Source organism: Cynocephalus volans, chromosome 15 (genome assembly GCF_027409185.1).
Source record: "Cynocephalus volans isolate mCynVol1 chromosome 15, mCynVol1.pri, whole genome shotgun sequence".
In the NCBI taxonomy this organism is placed as follows: domain Eukaryota; kingdom Metazoa; phylum Chordata; class Mammalia; order Dermoptera; family Cynocephalidae; genus Cynocephalus; species Cynocephalus volans.
In genome coordinates this window covers 36,029,227-36,053,418 of record NC_084474.1, presented here as the reverse complement: position 1 = coordinate 36,053,418, position 24,192 = coordinate 36,029,227, and the positions used below count along the sequence as shown (strand labels likewise).

Sequence of the window (24,192 nt, the reverse complement as noted above, 5' to 3'; positions counted from 1 at the left end):
GTAAACTGGTGTCACTTATAGAATACAGCTCTGTCTCTCATTTATTTAACAGCTGCTTTGCAAACATATTAAATGTAAAGTATCAGAGAATACCTTTTCATCCTTTAAAAATAAAACCAGAAAGTGATTTCCTTACTAATCCAGTTTGGAAGTGTAAGGTAATATTATACCATGAAAGGTAAAAATAAACAGTCCATATTGTCTTTGATTTAAAGAATAAAAACCTCATTATTTTCCATTCATTCCATTTCTCCCAATGACTACACACAAAAAAAACACAATTACACAAAGTATGGTTATTGTTCATATTGTGTCAATCTATTAAAAATTAGAAGTACTTTTCACGTGGCCTGTTTTTTCAGGCTGTGAAAATCAGTATCAATCTGCTATAACTGTATCTTCATTAAAGTTTTTGAGGTATAATTTTATGATTGCCCACTACTTCTTAAAGTGATAAATCTGAGAGATTTTTCTCTCCCTTGTTCCCTAAGTTATTGTTCTGACTCTGTCTTCCAATCTTTCTCTTATTACAGCTTTCATATGAAATTTTACATGATTTTCAAGGGCACAATTTTTGAAAACCCAGGAAAATGTTAATGTATCTTTGAGAAGAAATGACTTACCCTGTATTTCTTTAATGATAATAAATTAAATTTTACTGTCCATTCTACGAGGCAGTAATGCAGGGAGGGTTTTTTTCCTCATTATGAAGCTAAGAACATGTTTATTATAAAATAGAGAAATAATATTATCACACCACATGAGATAATACTATTAACTTTTTTTAAGCAAGCACAGAATTTTTAAAAGGTGGGTTGCCGTCATATATCATATTTTGTAATCTGCTATTAAATATATAGTGAACTTTTTATTACATATACTCTTAAACGTTATTTATTTTTGGTTGTATAGTATTCCTTCTAGAGGTGTAAAATAATTTATTTAACCAACCCCCTACAGTTGGATATCTAGGCTGTTTCTGAATTGTTTTTATTTTGAGTAAAGCACAGTAAACATCCTTATGCCAATCTCTTCTCACTTGTGTTGGATAAAATTCTTGAAATGGAATTGCTGGACCAGTTGCTGTAAAAATTCATATTACCAAATTGTTCTCTTTTAGAAAGGTAGTATTCATTTAAAATCACAACTAGCCCATTTCTTTGCAAACAAGGATTACCTTTTAAAAATATATTAACCATATTGATAGCAAAAGTATCTAGATTTAATTTGTATTTATTTGATAATTAGTGAACTTAGGATTTTTTTCCTTTTGTCTATCTAGGGGGCAGATTGTGGTTTCAAGGTTATAATATGTAATTTTTCTCTGATGAATCCCTAGTCAAATCTTCGTCCTTTTATTTTTTGTGCCTCAATATATTTTACTTCTTTAAGCCAAATTATTAATTTGAGGTGAACGTAAATAGAACAGAAAAGAACATAAAATACCAAAATGTGATATTCTTATGGAACTGCTTGCTTACATTATAAATATTTTACAGGGAACGTATAGTTTACAAGTTTTTTATTCTTGAGAGTATATTACCAGTTTTTAGTGTTTTATTTGCACTTATCACTTTACAAATATAAATGAAGTTCTAGAATATTCCCAGAATTGGATAGCTTCTTTTTATTAACATACTTTTAGGGATCTTCATCTTTAAAGTCAGCACTCTTCAGTTAATCACAAATCTAAGCTCATATGAAATCAGAAAATAAACTTTACAGTGTTTTCAGGATTTGAACCTAAAGTAATAGTGGATGGCAGATGTAGTTGTTTGACTATCAGTTAAACAAACAAACAAATAAAAGGGAAGAGGAAGGGAATGAAAGACCATTTTCTTACCAAGCAATCACACACTTTATTGTCTAGGAAATAAAAAAGAAGAAGAAAGAAAGGAAAGGAAAGAAAGAAAAAAAGAAAAGAGCCAGTTTTGTGTACTGTCGAGCACACAGATGTTCCTCTTGGCAGCCATACAGTACTAGTCAGGATTGGGGTTTTTGCAGACATAGAATGTGAGGCTTCTTTGTTGGAGACAAAGTGTTGCCTGTGGTGGGAACTGCTGCAGTGATGGGAAAGTATCGTAATGTATTGTTGGATTACTGTGATTTTCAATAGAGACAGTACATTAAAGTAGCTTTGTGGGCAGTGGATTGTTTCAGCCAAGCCTGGCTAATAACACACTCATCTTGGCAAACTCTGTTTAAAAGGTAGAGCGAGCTGGCATAGTTTTGTGGTTATGGAGCCTGTCCTATACTTGGGCATCAGAATTACTTTTGCCTGCACTAGTTTTTTAACAATCAATTTATGTAATGTAATTCAACAAAAGTGCTTGTGACTGTCAAGTTAGAACTGTAACCACTTTTCAAATGGAACTATTTGTTTTTTTGACACTTGTTCATTTAAGATAAGGTTTTGTTAGAAAATAGAAAACTCATAATTTACATGTTTAATGTTTTATCAGTCTCTGTATATCTGGAGTGTTTTTTGTTTAAATGTAAATATTATATTGTGAAATGTTTAAACCATTGTGACCAGTGAAAATGTAATCACTACAAAGCACAGGTGAGTTTTTTTAAATTAGTTTGCCAGTATTATCTGTCCTGGTCTTTCATATAGTTTACCTGAAGTGGAACAGTTAGCAGTGCTATGCTGAATGCTAACATAAATGTTAACTGTATTTTAAGGTTAGAATATAAACTTTAGGGACTGATAATTGAATGTTTTTTAGTTGTCCCTCCCTTCTACTCTCTATGTTAACTATAATATCAAATAAATTTTTATGGCCTTTTAATTGGTTACATAATATTCAAACTGGAAGGGAAAAGAGAATATAAAAAGTAGTAAAGACTAGAAACTTTAAATTTACCCCTAGTTACATGGAGCTGTTGAATTGGAGATTGAACTAATATGACCTGTAAAAACATAGATAATTAGTCACCCCTCTTTTGACAGAAAAAAAGTGAGATCCAGAGAATTTGACCTGTAATAGCCTGGTGAGGAGTTGGAACCAGATTATAAAGGTTCTAATTCTCTCATCAAAATGTTTACTCTCTTTTATATCCTTCAATCTCATCAAATTAAAGCAACATTCATTTATTGAACTCCTACTTTGTTGAAGGATTCATCAGATATTTACCATGGAGAAACCTACATTCTAGTTAGTAAACAAGGAACGCACTCATTAAACAATAATAGGAGCTATACCTCAGAGCACTACTTTGATGGCCAAATGAACTGTGCAAAAAATTATTCTAGAAACTCAGTAAGAAGATAAATACAAGTATCTTCAGGCTAGGGTAGTCAAAGGTCTTCCTTTGACCTTATCGTATTATCTCAGGATGGTGTGCTAATATTATCTTAGAGGTTGGATTTTGAGGTGGGTCTGGATGTTCTTGTCTGCCTCATTTTTGCAGAATTTTATTCCAGAGATATTTGACTCTTGACAATATTTTAATCTATTAGAATTTAGTTCCCTAGAGATACCAATCTTCTTCTCAGAAACAATTTATTTTCTCAGATCAGAAGCAAAAATATCAACCCATTGAGCATAAGCACCCTGCTCACTGTGTAGTCACCTGTTTTGACAGGAATGACCCAGAGAGCAAGGAATACTTCCAACATTCTAAGTAACACATTGTCAACACCAAGGCTGCTCTTCAGGATTTAAAATACATGAATGTAGCTTTGAGATTGGAAACCAAGATAAGGAGTTCATATGACAAATGGTGGAATGCAGACTTGTCCAAAGACCTCAGACCCCCAGTTTGCAGACCAAGTTGAAGATGTTTGTATAGCATTTGGAAGTATATATTTACTATAATATTCTACAAGCATTTATTGAATACCATCTATGTACAGTGTAGTGCAGTGTTACAAAGTGGAAGTTCAAAAGTACAACACTGACATAGATTTATTAAGGAGAATAACAGGTAACAGGTAAAAAAAAAAAAAGGTAGCTACATTTGATCTCTTCAGGTCTCTATCATTTGTGTACTAAAGGAGGCTGATTTAGGAATTGTCTACCTAGGGAAGTGATTAATATAAAGGGTAAAACGTGTGTTGCCTGGTCAATTAAATGGCCATTCTATCTGAAATACAACTTAGCTGCCATTTAACCAAGAATCACATCAAGAATCATCTTTAGCTTCAGATTTGAACTAGATGAATGAGCTGGTTATGCATAATGGTAATGAGTCAAGGCACCTATGGATGTGGTAAGTCATTAATGAGAGTACTGTGCTTCATGGTCTGAAAGAATTAAGTGATGAAAGGTAGACTGAAAGGTAATCAGATTTTAAAGTTTTCACTGTACACCTGACCTGCCTTCTGTTTGCCTGCTCTTTTTGTAATCTGCTTTCCAGCTTTCATGCTTCGTGGTATGGGAGACTTTAATAGGCTTCCTGAGTCATAGAATCATAAAATCTTGAAAGTCATGTAATTCAGTCCTTATTGAATTCAGACTCTGTTATTGCCACATGGTCATCCTTTTTGAAAATTCCCAGTGATTTCCACCATTAATAAACAAAATAACCAATTCTGTTTCCAGCCAGCTCTGCTAGAAGCTCTTCCTTATATTAAGCTGAACCCTCTGTCTTATTTCTGCTTTTTGGAGGCATGCAAGATAGTTACACAAAGGAAATACTGTTTACTTTCTAATATTAAAGGCTTTCAAATTCAGACAGGTTTAAGTTTCTCTTTCTACTTTTTTTTTTTTTTTTTTAACTGCTGAATACCTTCCTTCCCTTAAGTTCTTTCAGCATAACACAAGATTCTTTCACCATCCTCTTCTGGATAGACACCAATTATCAGTGACCCTCTAAATGTGTTGCCTGGAACAGATCACAGTATTCTAGATATGGTCAGAAAAGTGAAAGAAGATTGGGATTATTTTGTAGAATATACATTATTATGTGGAATATATACTTCTAATTCAGCCTGAAATGATGTTAGCTTTTTTGGGAGCAAAACTACATTGTCCACTCTTATTGAGCTTGCAGTTATCTGAAACCTCCTTATCACGTGAAGTGCCTTTAAACTGCTTGCTTTTCTGTATTTGTGTGGTCAATTTTCTTTGTTATTTTTAATTTTACTGAGCTTCTCTAGGTTTCATTGACCTCAGTTTTTAATAAAGGGCATGAACTTAATGTAATAATTAAGTTTAATTAATACACTCAGAATTGCTTCTCAGCCTTTTGGCTAAGATCAAGTATAGTATCTGTTCTTATCAGTTAAATTATCCAGAGTTGGGGGTGCAGAGAGCGACTCTCAGGCAGGATCTGTAAGTGTCAAGTCACAAACTCTATTCCAAGCCTTGAAGATCATCATTAAACCAGCCTAACATAAGCCTGGTCAGTATGGGATAGGAGCCTGTGCTCTACGCCTTGACTCTTCTGCTCCTCTCTCTGTTACCCTTTCCCTTATTGACACTGGGTCTCATCCTACAGAGGAGCTGTTTAAAACTGTCTGGATTGCATGGAATCTGCAGTATGGGTCTGATTCTTTTAGGAAAGAATTTTCTCTGACCCTTCCCAACCCACATAGGCTACTGAGATAACAGTTTTAAGTGTTTTGCTTTCCAAAAGGCACCTAATAAAGTCTCATCTCTTATTGAAAAGGCACAGAAATCAGGACCAGCCTGCTAAAGTTGATCTTCCTCCTATAGAGGGAATTGGTGTAATATGGCTTTTCATACCATTTTTGCCTCTGAAGTTTGGGAGGAAAGGAGAAGGGATAGTTTCTCTATTTTTTGTTGGTATCTCCTTAACCTCATGAAGTAGGTGTTGAACAGGTGTTTGTTGAAAATTCAGTAATATCTATTTACTAGTAACTATTTAAGTAACTAGTTTAGAGAAACAGACACAAGATTAAAAGAAAACTGAACATGGGTTGCTACAATGAGTTTAGAACTTTTCTGTTCTCTTAATGTAGTCAAAAGTTCAGGGAATTAGGAATCTGGAGACAGGTTTTTCCATGGCAGGACTTTATTAAGGACAGTTTAGGGATGAGGTAATCAGGAGATAACATCTGCCATAAAGCTACTGTCTACCTAAAATTGAACTCTTGTGTATGCTAGCAAGTGTTAGGTTCTCAAGCACTGTGCAAGTGATTTTGAAAATCTCACATCTTTTGGTCAGGAAAAGGCAACTTTAACTGGAGTAAACCTTATATAGCCAAGCTAAAATGATTTAGCCTTTTGTTTAGATGGAAATACATATTAATCTTTTCAGTTTTCATAAGGGAAAAAACAACTTTCCTCTTCTTACATCTGATATTTAAAACATGCAGTTCTTTGACCTCCTATGTAATGTCTAATCTGCAAGCACTTGTTAGGAAAATTAAAGCTTAAATTAAGCGAGATTCAGCTTGACCCAAAACTGCTATGAACCATTTGGAATTTGATTGCAACAAAAACTCAGAGAATAACTTATGAACTTATTAGCCAATGATTTTTGAACAGGTCAAGGACACCAGACACATTTGGAGAACTTTTACCGAAATGGGCATGAATCTCCAGATCTACCCTATTGATTTTGACGGGGCAGGTCTGGGTTGGACCCCAGGCATCAGTATTTTTTTAAAAAGACAAGAAAAAAAGTTTTTTAAAGCTTCTACCAGCTATTCTGTTATGCCTCCCAGCTGTAACTACTTGTAGAGTCACCAAGTCTCCCTGTAAATTAAGAGTAATCTTTGGACTTTATTATCCACCCCCTTCAGCCCTAAATCCCCAAACTCAAAGAATGCTTTCAATGGGCTTTGTTCTCCTGTCGTTTCTTTTATATATATTGAAGGTTGCAACTAGACTTGTCTGTTTGAACCATATTCTAATGTCTTTAATAAAACTATATTTGAAGTTATTATCCTTTCAGTCGTCTATTGTACTTTATATATAAGTATCAATGCAGTGAATTTTATGATAGCTACTATTTATTATTTATTTTCATATCTTATAATGTTTTAAGCCTCACATCAACCTTGTGAGATGTTATTACCCTCATTTTACAGATAAGTAAACAACCCAGGGAAGGTAGATTTCTTGTACTCAGTCACAGTCAGATCTCTGTTTTACACTGACAAAACTTGTCTCTGCCAATAAATGTATATATTTTCTTCCCTCATAAAATGAAAATTACATACTACAAAATGTATCCCTTTTTGCTTAGATGTCATAATACTAAAAGCCAAGTTTGATACCAATTTTAGTCATCAGCATATTTCAGGTGCCTGAAATCATTTACTTCTCAAGTCCTTTGGATTTTTTGTCCTCTCATATGTATACATATTCTGACCAGCAACAAATATTTAGTTTTTTTTAACAAATGTAGACTTGATATGGTCGTTAGGTGATAGGATTTTCCTTTCTCTAATTTCTTGACACATCTTATTTTGTAACTCTGAGAAAACATTATAACCGTCATTATTGATGTCATGTAATATATTATATGCATATTCCACATTATTAAAAAGTGAAGTTATTTACTGGATATTCATAAATACTTCATTTTCACATTTTATAAAATAAAGCAGTAAATTAAAGGACAAAGCTTCTGTTTGTAGTGGCACAAAATACTAGCAGAGCAAGATTAAAAAGAACTTGGTTTTAGGAAAAAACAAAATCATACATTCATATTAAAACTACAGACAAAGTTTAAAATCCTTATGTACGGTGATTGCGGTTTTTGGTATTATGTACAATATCCTTTGCTTATTGCCATGAGAGTATGTAAGTTTCTAATTGCCAGTAATATGCATTATTTATTTTGGCCTAATTAATAGGTGCACACTATGTAGTATTTTTAAAGTGATAATTATTATTTTTTAAAAATGACTTTTGGTAATAATTCAGGTAGCAGAAATTATGATTATAATAATTTTTATTTCCAATTTGCATCTTCTAATGACCTGGGATAATAAATTAAGACTTAAGATTTGTGCGTTACTTAAAATTTCAATGATGAATGGAAATATTGGAGAGTAGACCTTTATGAACATTCTCTTACCTTTATTTTGTTTACCATGGCTGCTGTGCTAGATAGTACAGTGCAGATAGTACAATGTTGAGAATAAAGCAGGTAGATATATATTCAGAAATAATTAGCCACTTATTCAACAGATTGTATATAAAAACCAGTTAGGGGTTATGTAATATTGCATGCTTATGGTCATGTAGGGAATTAAAAGAACAAATGAGAGGATCTTGACAGGCATCTTACAGATGTAACAGAAAGAAGCAATATACTGGGTAGGTCAAGGAAACATGGCTGGTGGTGCTTTGAAAAAGTGGGACAAATCTGAAATACATCACGTGGTCTGCATATAAAGGTTCACTTGAATATTCAAGGCTATTACAATATCTTATATAGCTAATAAAAAGGCTTAAAATTTTGCATTTTGTGTATATATTTAATCAATTTTGCACTTTAGTATCACTTTAACTATATCAGTTTCCAAACTCTTAAAATTATATGAGTAGAAAAAAATCAGATCTGCAAAAAACCTTAGGTCTTTTCTAATACTGTGCTTTTTGATGATGAGGAAACTGAGGCCCAGCAGTTCATTTAAAGTAGACCGAGTACACACATTCTCATACACATACACACATATACACGGCTGCTGGCTTCACATGTAGATCGACATGACTGTGAGCATTTGTGCGAATTAGAAAAAACAAATTATTGTTAATTAAACCATTAGAGACATTTTAATTATGTCTCTTGAAAAAGAGAAAAAAATAATGTTCTTCTATAGTTTTAAAGCTCTAAAAAAGGAATTGTAAGAAAGTCAGAAAAAATTCTAAACAATTTTAACTTACTGAGATGAAAATATAGATGGTTAATAATTTCAAAAGAACTATTTTTCAAACCTCTGAGAATTATGATTGCAGCAAGACAGCTAATTTGACTAGCAAAGTCAGAATTCCTCGCAACATTCTGTTTGGATACTAGGGTTCAATCCAAGCCTTGTATTTGTGTTATTTAATATATTTATATCAAAGAACCAGTCAGAGAGATTCTCTCTATTTTAAGTCTATGAGAACCGTCAGTAGCATGCACTGACAGATGTTAAAAAATGTCTGTGAAAAGAATGTCAAAAACCTTTCCAAAGGAAAGTCTTTAAACCATGTCCTTAATACAGAAATGCAAAACCAGATTTAATTGCCCTTTTCCTATACAGCTCAGACATGCAGGCTGGTTTACTGCAGCATATGGTCTGAAAAAGTGCACGGTAGAAGAGAGCATTCCTGGTAAAGGCTGAGATTCAATTTATTTAGGCTGGAGTTCTAAAGATCAGTCAGAAGCAAGCACTTAAAGTTAAAAGAAAGAAACACAACAAGCAATAAAAACACAGGCTGTTTTCATGTTGAATGTGCTCATTGGAGACACCCTATTTGCTTTTCAAGACAGTGGTATTCTATGGTTTTAATATAAAATATTAGATTTCTGAAAAACCAATATCTGGTTGTTGTTGTTGTTGTTTTTCCTAATAAAAAAAAGATGTAAAAAAAATAGACAACATTGCATGAAGCCATGGAGATTTCTTTTTATAATTTAATTTGTTATTTGTTACCACCGAAAGTAACCATTTTTCTAATGGAGAATAATTGAAATAATCAGTTGGAAGGCAGCAACATAGCTTACATTTTATTTCAAAGGAAAGACATTATAAGACTATATGAAGTGGTAAATTCTTACTACTCCTGAAGGGTTTAAGTTTACTGTTCTTGCAAGCAGTCACAGGTCATTGAGAGCTTTAGAAAAGAAAGCAAAAAAAAAAAAAAAAAACCTGTGAATCATCTTATACCTTTGTGTGGTATTAAGCCAATAGCTTTACTTTCATATACCATAATTTTTCTATCTGTAACATGGAATAAGCTACCTACATAGAGAATTTAAGTTTAACCCCTAAAAAGATCTGAGGAAGAATACAAAAAGTAACGAAAAGGAAAGAGACATTAGAGGGGTTAATAATGGTAAATGTGGAGAGTCTCTGATAGTTTATTATTGCTGGATCTAAGTAAGAGCAATTATTTATTATAACACATTATTTCATGGTACTATCTTTCCTGTAAAACCAGCCTTTCTACCACAATGTATATTTATATATTGTGGGAACAAGTATGCTTACCATTTTTATTGTCAATTTGAAATTTTTAGAGCTGCACCATCACATGCCTATTTAAATTTTAATTAATTAAAGTTAAATATGATTTAGAAAGTTAATTCCTCAGGCACTTTAGCCATATTTTAAGTGCTCAGTAACCATATTATATAGAATGTTTCTATGATCACAGGAAGTTATGTTGGACAGTGGTGTTTTAGTATTGATATTTTAATTACGTTTTTATCAATGCATTTCATTGAAAGTTGAGACCATAAATCACATGTTTTTAGATGGCAGGTGTAGAGGAGACTGCTCTCTTACCATTGGAAATATTAAGCCAAAGGCCAAACTGTAAAGAAGGTACATTTATCACAGGTCACAAAACACAAAAAGGATATGGTTGCATTGCTTTATGGTGGTGTGATTTTCTGAAATAGTGAACAAATTCTTGCTAACATTCTGAACAAAGACAGTCTTCGTTAATTTACATAGTAATCACATTCCTGGAAATTTAATGTATACTTAACTATATTTTAAAAAACTTTAGCAGACATAAGTTCTAGGCTTAGATAACTATAAGCAGGTTTTCACCCACATCAATGTCTAGCACAGATGCAGGACAACTCTGTCATACAGCAGAAGAGTTCTGTGCATTACAGGATCCCACCCACCCCCACTAAATGTCAGCCCTATCATTGGGACAACCAAAGGCAACTCTAAACATTTCCAACAAATTTTAGAAACCTGTGCTTTGCAGTGTAAATATTCAAAACTGTGGACCCACTCAGCCTCTTAAGATATCATCTTAAGCCTATTCCTTTGCTGGATGCATTTTTTTGATTTATCCCTTTATTCTAAATTTTTTAAATTGAAAATATAATGTTGCTGTAGACCTAACTCTTCTTTTTAACACCTGTTTTTATTCATTCCTAATAAGGTGAGATTTATATAAGTGCCCAGGGATAATGAAGGAAAAATTTCTTTTTGACATATATTATGGATTTTTGTCTTACTTCCATTAGAAAATAAGTCTGTGGTGGAGGTTGGCTCTGCTACTTACTAGCATTGAGCATTGGCCCAATGAGCTTATTCATGAAGTCCTGGGTTTTCTTAAGAAGCACATTCAAAATTGTAAAAAACAACAAAAATAATTATCACAAGGCCATGATATCCTATAGATGAAATGAGAATCCATTTCTTTTACTTCAAGAAAGACAGAGTTAAAATCTAGAGCAGCACTTATTAATCTTAGAGGCCCATGCATAATTTTCAGGTAATCTGTGAACCCCCTGAAACTGTAGCAAATCATGTTTATGGACATTTGGCCATTTTTTAGAAGAGAGAGGCTATTGAGATAATAAAAAGAATGAGGAAAAATGGATTAAATAAAATAATTTTAAAAACCCATTATTGAAGGAAGACAGGAGATTAATTTGAGCTTATAAAATCATGAAGGGGAGGTAGTTGATTAGGTTAAAACTAAGTTTGCTATTGAAAGGGTAGATTGAAAAGGAAGCTAAAAAAATGTTTCTTGGAAGAACAAATAGTGATCCTATAGGAATTATTATCTTCCTCTTTCAAGAAATGATATGTGCTAAAAATACAAGTAGATTCATAGAAGGCTGAGCTCTAGCTCTATCAAGAGTAAAAGCAGCAAGAGTGAGAAGAGATAGGTAAAGTTAGCTAGCTCCTCCGGCCCCTCAGTCTTCCTTGCACCACTGTGGAAAAGAATCCTAGAGTAGATTAATTGCTGTGACCTTTTTGTGACTGACAGTATGTGCTACTTTCTTGTTTCCAGTTTGATGGTGGCTAATGCTTGGAATAGTGGGCTGTTGTTAACTGTGTAGTCTTTTAAGTGTTTTTGTTCAGTGTTGTTTTGCCTAACACCCTCAAAAGAAATTCAACATTCATTTCAAAAGAAACTTTCATTTTTGTAGAACATTTATGTTATATTCTAAACATATAGGAACGTTTATACCATTAAAATAAATAGGATTTTAATCAACGCAAATGTTGACTCAAAACCCACCACCAAACTTTCTATGCAAATCCTTTATTGATTAATTATGACCTGAAATTATAACTGGGAGAGCTCTTGTACTTTCCATCTCACACTAGAGGATCAGATGTCACTGGGTTTGTTTTGATGATGAGTATGATTAATGATGAGATCTAGTATTTTTTAATGAGTATTTATAAGGAGTTGACATATGTTCACTCATTTTATGCTTACAAGAACCCTAGGAGATAGGCACAATTATTATTCCCATTTTACAAATGAGGAAAACTAAAACAGAGATAAAGTAACTGGCTCGGAGTTGTATATTTAGAAAGGATAGTGCTGGGCATCACACATAGTCATCTGGGTCCACACTCTGAATCACTGCCTCCTCTGAATTTTTTATACTTGGCCAGAGCCATTGAATAAAGTGATCATTTAAAGACTGCACAAACAGTCTGGAGAAAGACTGTACTAGCATATTTATTTTAAATCTTGTTATATGGAATAATGGAGAGCCAAATGAGAAGACTAAGAATAAATGATTATCAAATACTATAGTACTGAAGGTTCACCTCAAATTACATTGGCAGAAAGGAGTTCTTGGAAATATAATACTAGTTAACTTCTTTTTTTCTCTTTAATAAGTGTTTTAAACTTAAGGTAAGGTAATAAACTCCACATTCATTGTATAGCTGCTGCCCTATCGAGGAAGGAGTGTGCTGACCTTTCAATGCCCTGGGTTTCACAGAATGGACAGTCTGTGCATAGGGGAGGCCACCCCCAGGCTGCCAGTGGGCTTTGTTGAAAGTTCTCCTTTTCGGTGCATTTCTCCACTGGAAATTGCTATTGCCTTTTTCCTCCCCCCATCTAAATGACTCACCCTAAAAGACTCTGTCATCACTTATGGAAAACATCTGTTACTCTTGAAGGTTGTTAATGGTGGCCACAGCATTCTGTCAGAGGTCCTCATTTTACCAGCCCCTTATATTCGTGTAGGATGTCCTGTCCTCCTGCACTTGATTGTACACAGTAAAGGTAATTCTAGGCCAGTTTTTCTCAGGTGGTCATCAGAGAAGACTGCATCAAGATCACCTAGGGAACCTTTAAAAAGGGCAGATTCCCAAGTTCCACAAGATTTGCCACATCACTCTCTGAGGCTGCTTCCCTCTCTTTGCATTTTTTTAAAAATTATGAATATTCATGAGATACAAAGCTAATTGTCACCCCTCGTGTGCATGATGTGAGGGCCAGATTCATACTGGCAGCATGCCATTACCAGAAATTGCTTTTGTATCCGTGTCCCCCACCCAATTATCCTCCAACCTCCCTCCCCCTTCTCCTCTCTCCCCCAATCCACTTTTAGCCCAAGGAATGTTCTTTCCCTCTGTAGGACCAACTCACTACTGTGGTCTTTCTTTCTTTTTTTTTTTAAAGATGACCAGTAAGGGGATCTAAACCCTTGACTTGATGTTGTCAGCACCACGTTCTCCCAAGTGAGCCAACCGGCCATCCCTATATAGGGATCCAAACCCTTGGCCTTGGTTGGTGTTATCAGCATCACACTCTCCCAAGTGAGCCATGGGCCAGCTCTTACTCTGGTCTTTCTTTCCTTCCTTCTTTCTCTCTTAGCTCCCACATATGAGTGAGTGCATGCGGTATCTATCCCTCTGTGCTTTGCTTATTTCACTCAACGTAAGTTTCTCCAGGTTTATCCATGTTGTTGCAAATAGGAGTATTTCATTCTTTTTATGGCAGACTAGTATTTTATGGTGTATATATACCACAGTTTCCTTATCCAGTCATCCATCAATGGACATTTAGGTTGGTTCCATGTCTCGGCTATTGTAAACAGAGCTGCGATGAACATGGGAGTGCAGGTATCCCTTTGACATGATAATTTCCATTCCTCTGGGTATATACCCAGAAGTGGGATTGCTGGATCGTATGGAAGATCTATCTGTAGTTGTTTGAGAAACCTCCATACTGTTTTCCATAGTGGTTGTACTAATTTACAGTCCCACCAACAGTGTAGGAGGGTTCCCTTCTCTCCACACCCTCACCAGCATTTGTTATTCACTGTCTTTTTGATTATAGCCAGTCTATCTGTGGTGAGGTGGTATCTCAATATAGTCTTAATTTGCATTTCCCTTATGACTAGTGATGTTGAGCATTTTTTCATGTACCTGTTGGCCATTTGAAAAATGTCTATTCAGCTCTTTTGCCCATTTTTTAATAGAGTTTTTTTTTAATGTATAATTGCTTGAGTTCCTTGTATATCATGGATATTAATCCCTTGTTAGATGCATAGTTAGCAAAAATTTTCTCCCACTCTGTAGGTTGTTGTTTCACTCTGCTGATTGTTTCCTTTGCTGTGCATAAGACTTTTAGTTTGATATAGTGCCATTTATTTATTTTTTCTTTTGCTGCTTGTGCTTTCAGGCTCATGTTCATAAAGCCTATGCCCAGACCTAGTTGCTAAAGTGTTTCACCTTTATTTTCCCTTAGTAATGTTACAATTTCAGGTCTTATACTTAAGTCTTTAATCCATTTTGAGTTGATTTTAGTGTATGGTGAGAGATGCGTATCTGGTTTCATTCTTCTACATATGGATATCCAGTTTTCCCAGCACCACTTGTTGAAGAGGCAGTCTTTTCCCCGATGTAGATTTTTGTTGCCTTTGTCCAATATCAGATGGCTGTAAGCCTGAGGGGTGATTTCTGGGTTTTCAGTTCTACTCCACTGGTCTGCATGTCTATTTTTATACCAGTACCATGCTGTTTGGGTTATAATAGCTTTATAGTATAATTTGAAGTCAGGTAGTGTTATGCCTCCAGCTTTATTTTTTTTGCTCAGGATTGTTTTGGCTATTCGGGGTCTTTTGTTGTTCCATATGAAACATAAGATTGTTTTTACCATTTCTGTGAAGAATGTCATTGGTATTTTGATAGGGATTGCATTGAATCCATAGATAGCTTTGGGTAGTATAGACATTTTCACAATGTTAATTCTTCCAATCCAAGAGCATGGAGTATCTTTCCATCTTTTTGTGTCTTCTTTAATTTCTTTCAGCAGTGGTTTGTAGTTCTCATTGTAGAGGTCTTTCACTTCCTTGGTTAAATTGATCCCTAGATATCTTATTTTTTTCATGACAGTTGTAAATGGGCTTACTTTCTTTATTTCTCTTTCTGTTAATTCCTTATTTGAGTATGTAAATGCAACTGATTTGGGGGCATTTATTCTGTATCTTGCAATGTTACTGAAGTTATTAACCAGCTCTAGGAGTTTTTTGATAGAATCTTTAGGTTTTTCTATATATAGTATCATGTCATCTGCAAATAGAGAAAGTTTGACTTCATCTTTTCCAATCTGGATTCCCTTTATTTCTTTCTCTTGCCTGATTGCTCTGGCTGTTACCTCCAGTACTATTTAAATAGAAGTGGTGAGAGTGGGCGTCCTTGTCTTGTTCCTGTTCTTAAGGGAAAGGCCCTCAGTTTTTCCCCATTCAGAATGATACTGGCGGTGTGCTTGTCATAAATGGCTTTTATTGTGTTGAGATATTTTCCTTCTGTACTTAATTGGTTGAGAGTCTTTATCATGAAGGGATGTTGAATTTTGTCAAATGATTTTTCAGCCTCTATTGAGATAATCATATGGCCTTTGTTCTTGAGCTTGTTGATGTGATGTGTCACATTTACTGACTTTCGTATGTTAAATCATCCTTGCATCCCTGGGATGAATCTCACTTGATCATAGTGTATAATTTTTTTAATATGTTGTTGTATTCTGATTGCTAATATTTTGTTGAGGATTTTGGCATCTGGGTTCATCAAGGATATTGGCCTATAATTTTCTTTTTTGTTGTGTCTTTATTTGGTTTTGGTATCAGAGTTATGTTGGCCTCATAGAATGACTTTGGGAGAATAGCTTCTGTTTGAATTGTCTGGGATAGTCTGAGGAGAATTGGTATTAACTCCTCTTTAAAAGTTTGATAGAATGCAGCTGTAAAACCATCCGGACTCAGACTTTTCTTTGTTGGAAGATTGCTAAACACTGCTTCAACCTCCTTGCTTGTTATTGGTCTGTTCAGGTTTTCTCTCTCTTCTTGGTTCAGTCTTGGTAGTTTGTATGTGTCTAGAAACTTATCCATATCTTCCAGATTTTCATATTTGTTGTCATACAGTTGTTTATAATAGTCTCTAATGATTTTTTGTATTTCCGTGGTATCAATTGTAATGTCTCCATTTTCATTTCTGATTTTTGTTACTTGGGTCTTCTCTTCTTTTTTTTGTTAACCTAGCTAATGGTTTGTCTATTTTATTTATCTTCTCGAAAAACCAACTTTTTGTTTTGTTGATCTTTTTGATTGTTTTTTGGGTCTCTATTTCATTTAGTTCTGCTCTGCTCTTAATTATTTCTTTCTATCAATTACTTTAGGTTTGGATTGTTGTTGTTTTCAAGTTCTTTGAGGTGTAGTGTTAGGTCATTTATTTGAAGTCTTTCCATTCTTTTGATATAAGCACTTATTGCAATAAATTTGCCTCTTAGTACTGCTTTTACAGTATCCCACAGATTTTGGTATGATGTATCTTTATTTTCATTAGTTCCTAGAAATTTTTTGATTTCCTGTTTAATTTCTTCTTAGACCCATAGGTCATTTAGGAGCCTATTATTTAGTTTCCATGTATTTGTGTAGCTTCCAGAGTTTTGCTTATTGTTTATTTCCACTTTTAGTCCACTGTGATCTGGAAAGATAATTGGAATAATTTCAATTTTTAAAAATTTGCTGAGACCAGATTTGTGACCTAATATGTGGTCTGTCCTGGAGAATGTTCCATGAGCTGATAAGAAAGTATATTCTTTAGTTGTTGGGTGAAATGTTCTGTATGTATCTGCCAAGTCCAGTTGGTCTAAGGTGTTGATTAAATCCTGTGTCTCTTTGTTGACTTGTTGCCTGGAAGATCTGTCCCATACTGAAAGAGGGGTGTTCAGATCACCCACTTTAATGTATTAGGTCCTATTTCTTTCTTTAGGTCTAAGAGTGCTTGCTTTATGTATCTGGGTGCTCCAGTATTGGGTGCATAAATGTTTATGATTGTTATGTCTTCTAGCTGGATAGATCCCTTTATCAGTATATAGTGGCCTTCTTGTCTCTTTTTACGTTTTTTGGTTTCAAGTCTATTTTGTCTTTTGTAAGAATAGCTACTCCTGCTTGTTTTTGGTTTCCATTTGCATGGTATATCTTTTTCCATCCCTTCACTTTTAGTCTATGTGTGTCTCTACAGGTGAGGTGGGTCTCTTGAAGACAGCATATACTTGGGTCTAGCTTTTTAATCCAATCAGTTAGTCTGTGTCTTTTGAATGGGGAGTTTAGTCCATTCACATTTACGGTAGTTATTGAGAAGTGTTGCTTAATTCCTGTCATTTAATTGCCTCTTGTTTAGATGTTTTAAATATCTTTTGATCATTATTTCCCCTTTAATTTCTCTTATTCAGTGTTAGTTGGAAATTTAAGGTGGGATGATTTAGCTTTTTCCTCTTTCTTGCTGGCATTTTTGTTTTAACTGTGGGTTTTGCTCTTTCTTGTGTATTTGTGATGGTGACCATTATTCAGATTCCAGATGAATGACTCCCTTGAGAATTTCTTGCAGAGCTGGTCGTTTGGTGGTGAACTCCCATAACTTTTGTTTGTCTGTGAAATACACTATTTCTCCTTCATTTCTGAAGGAAAGCCTTGCTGTGTGAAGAATTCTTAGCTGGCAATTTTTTTTTCCTTTTAGTATTTTGAATATATCATTCCACTTTCTTCTGGCCTGTAGGGTTTTGGTTGAGAAGTCTGCTGTTAGTTTGATGGCGGTTCCCCTATAAGTGACCTGATGCTTTTCTCTTGGTGCTTGTAGAATTCTCTCTTTGTCTTTGAGCTTTGCAAATTTAACTATAATTTTTCTCCTCCTTAGGGAGGATTTTTTGGATTGAATCTGTTTGGGGACCTTTGTGTTTCCTGGATCTGAAGGTCTGTATCTCACCCTACACCTGGGAAGTTTTCTGTTACTATTTTCTTGAATAGGTTTTCAGTAACTTTTCCTTTCTCCCTCCCCTTCAGGAATACACACAATTTGGATGTTAGAGTGGGTGAGGTTGTCTGCTGTCTCTCTTAGATTTTCCTCATTATTTTTAATTCTTTTTTCCTTTTTTTTTTTTTTTTGGTCTGGCTAAGTTATTTCAAAAAGACCATCTTCAAGCTCAGAAATTCTTTCTTCTGCTTGCTCTACCCTGCTGCTCAAGCTCTCAGTTGTGTTTTTTATTTCATTGAGTGAATCTTTTCATTTCTAGAAGTTCTGCTACACTCTTTTTTAAAGTATTAATTTCTTTGTAGATTTCCTCCTTTATATTCTGGATATTTTTTCTTGTTTCACTGTGTTCTCTAACTGAGTCTTCTTTTATTTTTTCAAGTTTTCTTAAGATCATTGCTCGGAATTCTTTTTCAGACATTTCAAGGATTCCGTGTTCCATGGAGTCTGACTTGGAGCATTACTGTATTCTTTCCATGGTATCCTTTCTTCTTGTTTGTACTTCTAGTATTTTTTCTTTGACATTTGGTCATTTGGTAGAGGGTTTCTTCTTCTGTTGCACTGAGGTTGACTATGGAGTGGCCCTGGTTGCTACTGTAGTGGTGAATTGTCTTTGCTTGACAGTAGGTATGGTAGTGGTTATGTTAAACCACCTTGGGTCCTGTTCCAGAATCTGTGGTCATAGAATAGCCCCTAGTGCTATGCGGTTCTGCTGGGCTCACCTTGGTGGGTCAGACCCTGCGGGCTGGTGCTCCCCTCTGGGTCCAGGAGTGCGGAGGACACCTCTAGCTGCACAGTTCTGCTGGGCTCACCTCGGTGGGTCCTCTTTCTGCATTTTTAACAAGCACCCCAGGTGCTTCTACTGTACTGGAAAGTGTGAAAACTGCTGTTCAAAAGACTACATTAAGTGAAATTTACTCGCCGAGGTACTATAAGGGACACAGATATTATTAAATCCCTGACCTTAAGGAGCTTACAGTCTGACAGGGAAGATAACACTTGCATAGAAACAACTATAATACAAAAAAAATTTTAAGCCATAAAATTAGCAACAGCTATTTCCAGAGAGCAGAAGTGAGAGAATCTTCTAGAGTTTTGTTTTGTTTTGTTTTGTGCACAGTATGTACATTCGGATGATTCTTCATTCATTCAGCACACATAAAGGCCCGCAGCTTGCTTCTCATCTCCTTTACCAGCTCACTGGGATAATTTCTAGAGTTTCTATAATTTATAGAGACAAATGTAAAAGCTTTCACATTATTATTAAAGGCTATTGTATCTAAAAATGGGGACAGAGTGTTGTCTTCCATAAATTACTAAGCATACTGGGCTCTTGTGTTTCTGTTTTTATTTTTTAATTGGAGATTGCTAGCATTTATGTGACATGGAACTATGTATACTGAGAGCTGAATAATAACCATTCGTTCAGCTTCCACAATGCCAAACCTTGAGGGTCTTCATATGAAAGGTCTTCAAAAAGTTCATGGAAAGATTTGTATTATCTTTCGGTTCCAGTTTTCCACGAACTTTTTGAAGTACCCTCCTACAGTCTGTTGAGAAGTCAGACATTTACAGAGATAACCAGTACAAGTGAGTGAAGGACACTAACATTTGCCCTTATCGTGCTATGCATTTTCAATATATTATCCCATTTAATCTTCACAGCAAACCTGCAAATAGTTGGAATCTCTGTTGTATAGATGGGGAGATTGTGGTTCAGAGAAAGCAAGGTACCCAAGGTTACCCAACTAGTAAGTAGCAGAGCTCAGATTTGCATCCACATCTGTGTGACTGCAGAACCTCTTTCTTCCATGGGAATTGAAACAACAGACTCTTCCTCCTGATAAGGGGAGTGGGGAGGAGCTGCATTCTACCTGGAATTGAGAAAGAACGTTCAAGCAGTGCTGGCAACAGAAGCAGAGAGACAGAGGAATAGATGTGGGAACAAACACTGGGCCATTTCCACTTAAGCATACAAAGTATGGAAATCACTGTGAGAAGTGGGCTCCAGGAAGGTCATATCACACCTCAAGTTTTAGCTAGAGATGATGAGACTTGAAGGGCTAAGGTCAAGAAATATCTATGTTAAAAAAAATGAACAAAACTTGATAACTAATCAGATGTTGCAGGGAAGAGGGGAGGAGGGGTCAATATGAATCAAAGCTGATTGAATGAATCACTGAGTCCTGTTTTGAGGACAAATGTAAGAATCCATTAGAACACAGGTTACAGCTCCAAGTAATGTACACAGACAGTGTTCAGCTTTACCTTGTCTGTGAACTAACCTTATATTCCCAGTGATTCATTCATAATATGTTCTGTAATTGCTCTTTTCAAGAATATAAAGTTCTGCCTTAATTAATAAATATTCTAAGATAGCTCTAATTTTTTTAAACAAAGACAAATTAATGATCTATGCTGTCAGAAACACAAACACATACATATATGTAAATATACATATAGCAGGACTAAAAAATGTGATTGACTTTATTATTTACCAAATTTGACAAAAAGACATTTACTTCTATAATCAGAAAGGAAAATAATTTTTTTAAAAAAGTTGAATAACCTAAATGTTTCCTTGATGGACCATTTACAAATTTCTTCAGAATACCTAATCAAACATTATGTGGAAACTGTTCATTATGTGGTCTACCTAAATCATTTTCCAATGATTGTTTTGAGAACTTTGTTTCTTCATTTTCTGTTTCTACAAAATTATTTTAATTTTAAAATTAACTTAGAGTATTTGAAGTATATATTTAGATTTTTAAAGATTTGTGGTTTTAATCAGTAGCTTTTCTATAATGTTGATGTTAAAGTTTTTAAATAATTGAGCAAGGAAGAAAGGCAAATGAATATCAGCTTTCATTTGGTATTGTAAAATACTTGAATATTTTATTAACCAAACTGAGTCATCATGTATGTTATGGCTGGCATTACATTTTTCTCCCTAATTTATTTATTTTTTAATTGACAAAAATTGTACATATTTATTGTGTACAACATGACATTTTGAAATATGTATGCATTGTGGAATGGCTAAATTGAGCTAATTAACATATGCATTACCTCACATACTTAGCCTTTTTTTTGGCAAGAACACTTAAAATGTACTCTTAGCAATTTTCAAGTACATAATACATTGTTATAACTCTAGTCATCATAATGCCCAACAGATCTCTTGAACTTATTCCTCTGATCTGAAATTTTGTATCCTTTGACCAACATCTCCCCAACCATACCCCCCATCTCAGCCCCTGGTAACCATCTTTCTACTCTGTACTTCTATGAGTTCATCTTTTTTAGATTCCACGTATAAGTGATATCATATGATGTTTGTCTTTCTGTGCCTGGCTTAGTTCACTTAATGTAATGTCATCCAGGTTCATCCAACTGGCATTACATTTTAATGGTGCAATCAATTCCAAATACTAATTGCTTTGCATTTAGACTTTTTTCCATTTTGCTTTTATAAAATTTTACTTTACTTTAAAAGAAGATTTTAATTTTAGGAAAAAATATATCTGAAAAAAATTTTCCCCTTGATACTTTATGACTTTAAAAATGAATAATGCATTAAAATAAATGCCAGTTTTAAGAACTGACTTGTTTGGAATATGTTTTTATTATGTTTATAAAATATTTAAAGATAACTTTAAGATGAAATTCTGATGCAGCCAAATTACTTTTACGTCAAATACAACTATTTCTCAAATACCAGTGTTAAGTTCTTTATCTTGAGCCAACACAAATTGAAATTATAATTTGGATTTTATTTTACTTAAGTTATTTTTTCTATACTTTGTGGAACTAATGGAATTTTTTTCTTACTGTTTAGGAAATACCAGATAGGAACCAGGGTCCGGCTGCGGCTATTAGATCTTGAACTTACATCTAGGTTCCTGGGAGCAACAACAGATACAACTATACTAGAGGCTGATGCAGTTCTCTTAGGACTCCAGGACAGTAAGGACTCCAAATCAAAAGAGGAACATTGTGAAAAATAAATGAGCTTTGCTTAGTGCGTTTACTCTTTCTTTGTTGAACCTAGATATTCATCAAGAATGCAATTAGAAAATTGTGAATAAATGATTGAAAATATAATAAATGAAAGCCATAATTATATAGCTCTTGTTTGTTAGAATTTTCTTTAGCTATATACCTCTCCCCTTTTTTTTGCCCATTTTTCCTTTATTGGGACAATGTCAACTATACTGAGAAATTCTTTCATTCAGTAAATATGTTTTGAGTGCTCTCCATGTATGTGGCACTAAACAGCAGTAAACAAATTAAACACTGTTGCTTGCCTTATGGCAATTAACATTTTACTGGGGGAAATAGACAATAAATAAGTAAAATATAAAGTATGTTAGACAGTGATACATGCTAAGGAAAGAAAAAAAAAGTAAGGAATAGAGTTAAAAGGTGTCCAGGTGACAGGTTGAAATTTAGGTGTGGTGTCAATGAAAGGCTCCCAGAGGAGGTCACTTTTGAATAATTTCTGAAGGAAATGAGGAAGCTAGCCATGTGGGTCTCTGGTAAAGAGTATTCCAGCAAGGGAATGGCTAGTGCAAATGTCCTGAGACAGGACTGGGCCTGTCCAGTTTAAGGAACAGGGAAGAAGTCATTGTAGCTGACTGTAAGAGGAGAAGGAGATGGATACAGAGAGGTAAGGGAGGCCACGTAGGTCCTAGTATGCACTTTGGCATTTATTTACTCTGATTGAGATGGAGGGTTGTTGGTGGATTCTGAGCAGAGGAGGGATATGATCTGGCATTTTAGCAGGATCCCTTTGAGTAGTTTGGCTGAGTAGACTGAAGATGAGCAAGAGCAGCCACAAAAAGGCCTGTAAGGAGACTTGCCGTAACCAGGCAAGAGAAGATGGAGCAGAGTAGTGGCAGTGGAGGTGGTGAGAAGAGGTTGAAATCTGGATATATTTTGAAAGTAGAACCAATGGGACTTCCTAACACATTGGACATGGAATATATGAGAAAGAAAGGAGTGAGGGATGACACCAAAGCTTTTGGCCTGTGCAACTAGAAGGGAATTGCCTATAACTGAGATAGGGAAGAGCAGGTTTGAGAGGAATATTCAGAACTCAGTTTTAGACATGTTAAGTTTTAGATACGTATTAGCCGTCTAAGTGGAGATGTTCTGAAGGCAGTTGGATAATGAGTCTGCAGTGCATTGGAGAGGTCTGGATGGAAGATAGAAACTTGCCAACCACAAACATTTTATACTTCACAAATTATGTAGGTCAGGAATTCACGCAGGATTCAGAAGAGCAATTTTGTTCCTCATGGTATCAACTAAAGTCACTCAGAGGTACCTAGCTGGCTCATCTGGTAGGGTCCAAAACAACTTCACTCACATGCCTGGTATTTTGGCAGGTGTGGCTGGAAGGTTAGGTTCAGCTGGGGCTGTCAACCACAGCATCTACACATGGCCTCTCCTGCATGGTAGTTTTGGGGTAGTTAGATTGATTGCATGATGGCTGCCTTCCCCCAGAGTGAGCATTCCAAGAGAACCAGGACAAAACTACATGGCCTGTTCTGACCTAGCCTAGGAAGTCAGACAGATTCACTTCTACCCAGTTGGTTATAAACTAGTTACAAGGCCAGTCCAGGTTCAAGGGGAGGGGAACAAGACTCCACCTCTTAAAGGGATTGTGACATTATCGCATTGTAGAAGGCCATTGAGATGAGAGATATTGTCGTGGCCATCTTTGGAAAATAGTCTGCCACACCACCCCTTCCCAAGGTCACACCCAATAGCCACCCATCCAAAATCTCAAATCTAAATTTTAAGCCTTCCACTCACTATCCCTCCTGCTCCTTTAATTTTATGTATCCAACTGAACACTTTTTCAAAAATCTTTGAGACTCCAATCCATTGACTCTTTTTTTCACTCATCTCCTTCGTGTTCTCCTTATCCAGGTTTAGAGTCTAGGGTACATCATTATAATTACTTCCTTGCAAGTAAAGTACTCTGAAGTCCTGTCATCTCACTCCCTCCATTT

General features: G+C 35.1%; 1 protein-coding gene and 1 pseudogene across 2 annotated transcripts in view; both read left to right on the top strand.

Moving 5' to 3' along the window:
- Positions 1–22,297, top strand: part of TPD52 (tumor protein D52) — a 230,156-nt gene extending 207,859 nt beyond the window's left edge. Inside the window, exon 3 of one of the 2 annotated variants that reach the window (XM_063079379.1) lies at positions 22,011–22,297. In XM_063079379.1, the coding sequence (XP_062935449.1) occupies positions 22,011–22,179 (169 nt within the window). In that variant the 3' untranslated portion in view covers positions 22,180–22,297. The remainder of the gene's footprint in view (positions 1–22,010) is intronic. The other variant, XM_063079380.1, reaches the window with a different exon arrangement.
- On the top strand, positions 5,178–5,314 carry LOC134364269 (U2 spliceosomal RNA; annotated as a pseudogene).
- Positions 22,298–24,192: the final 1,895 nt, after the last annotated feature.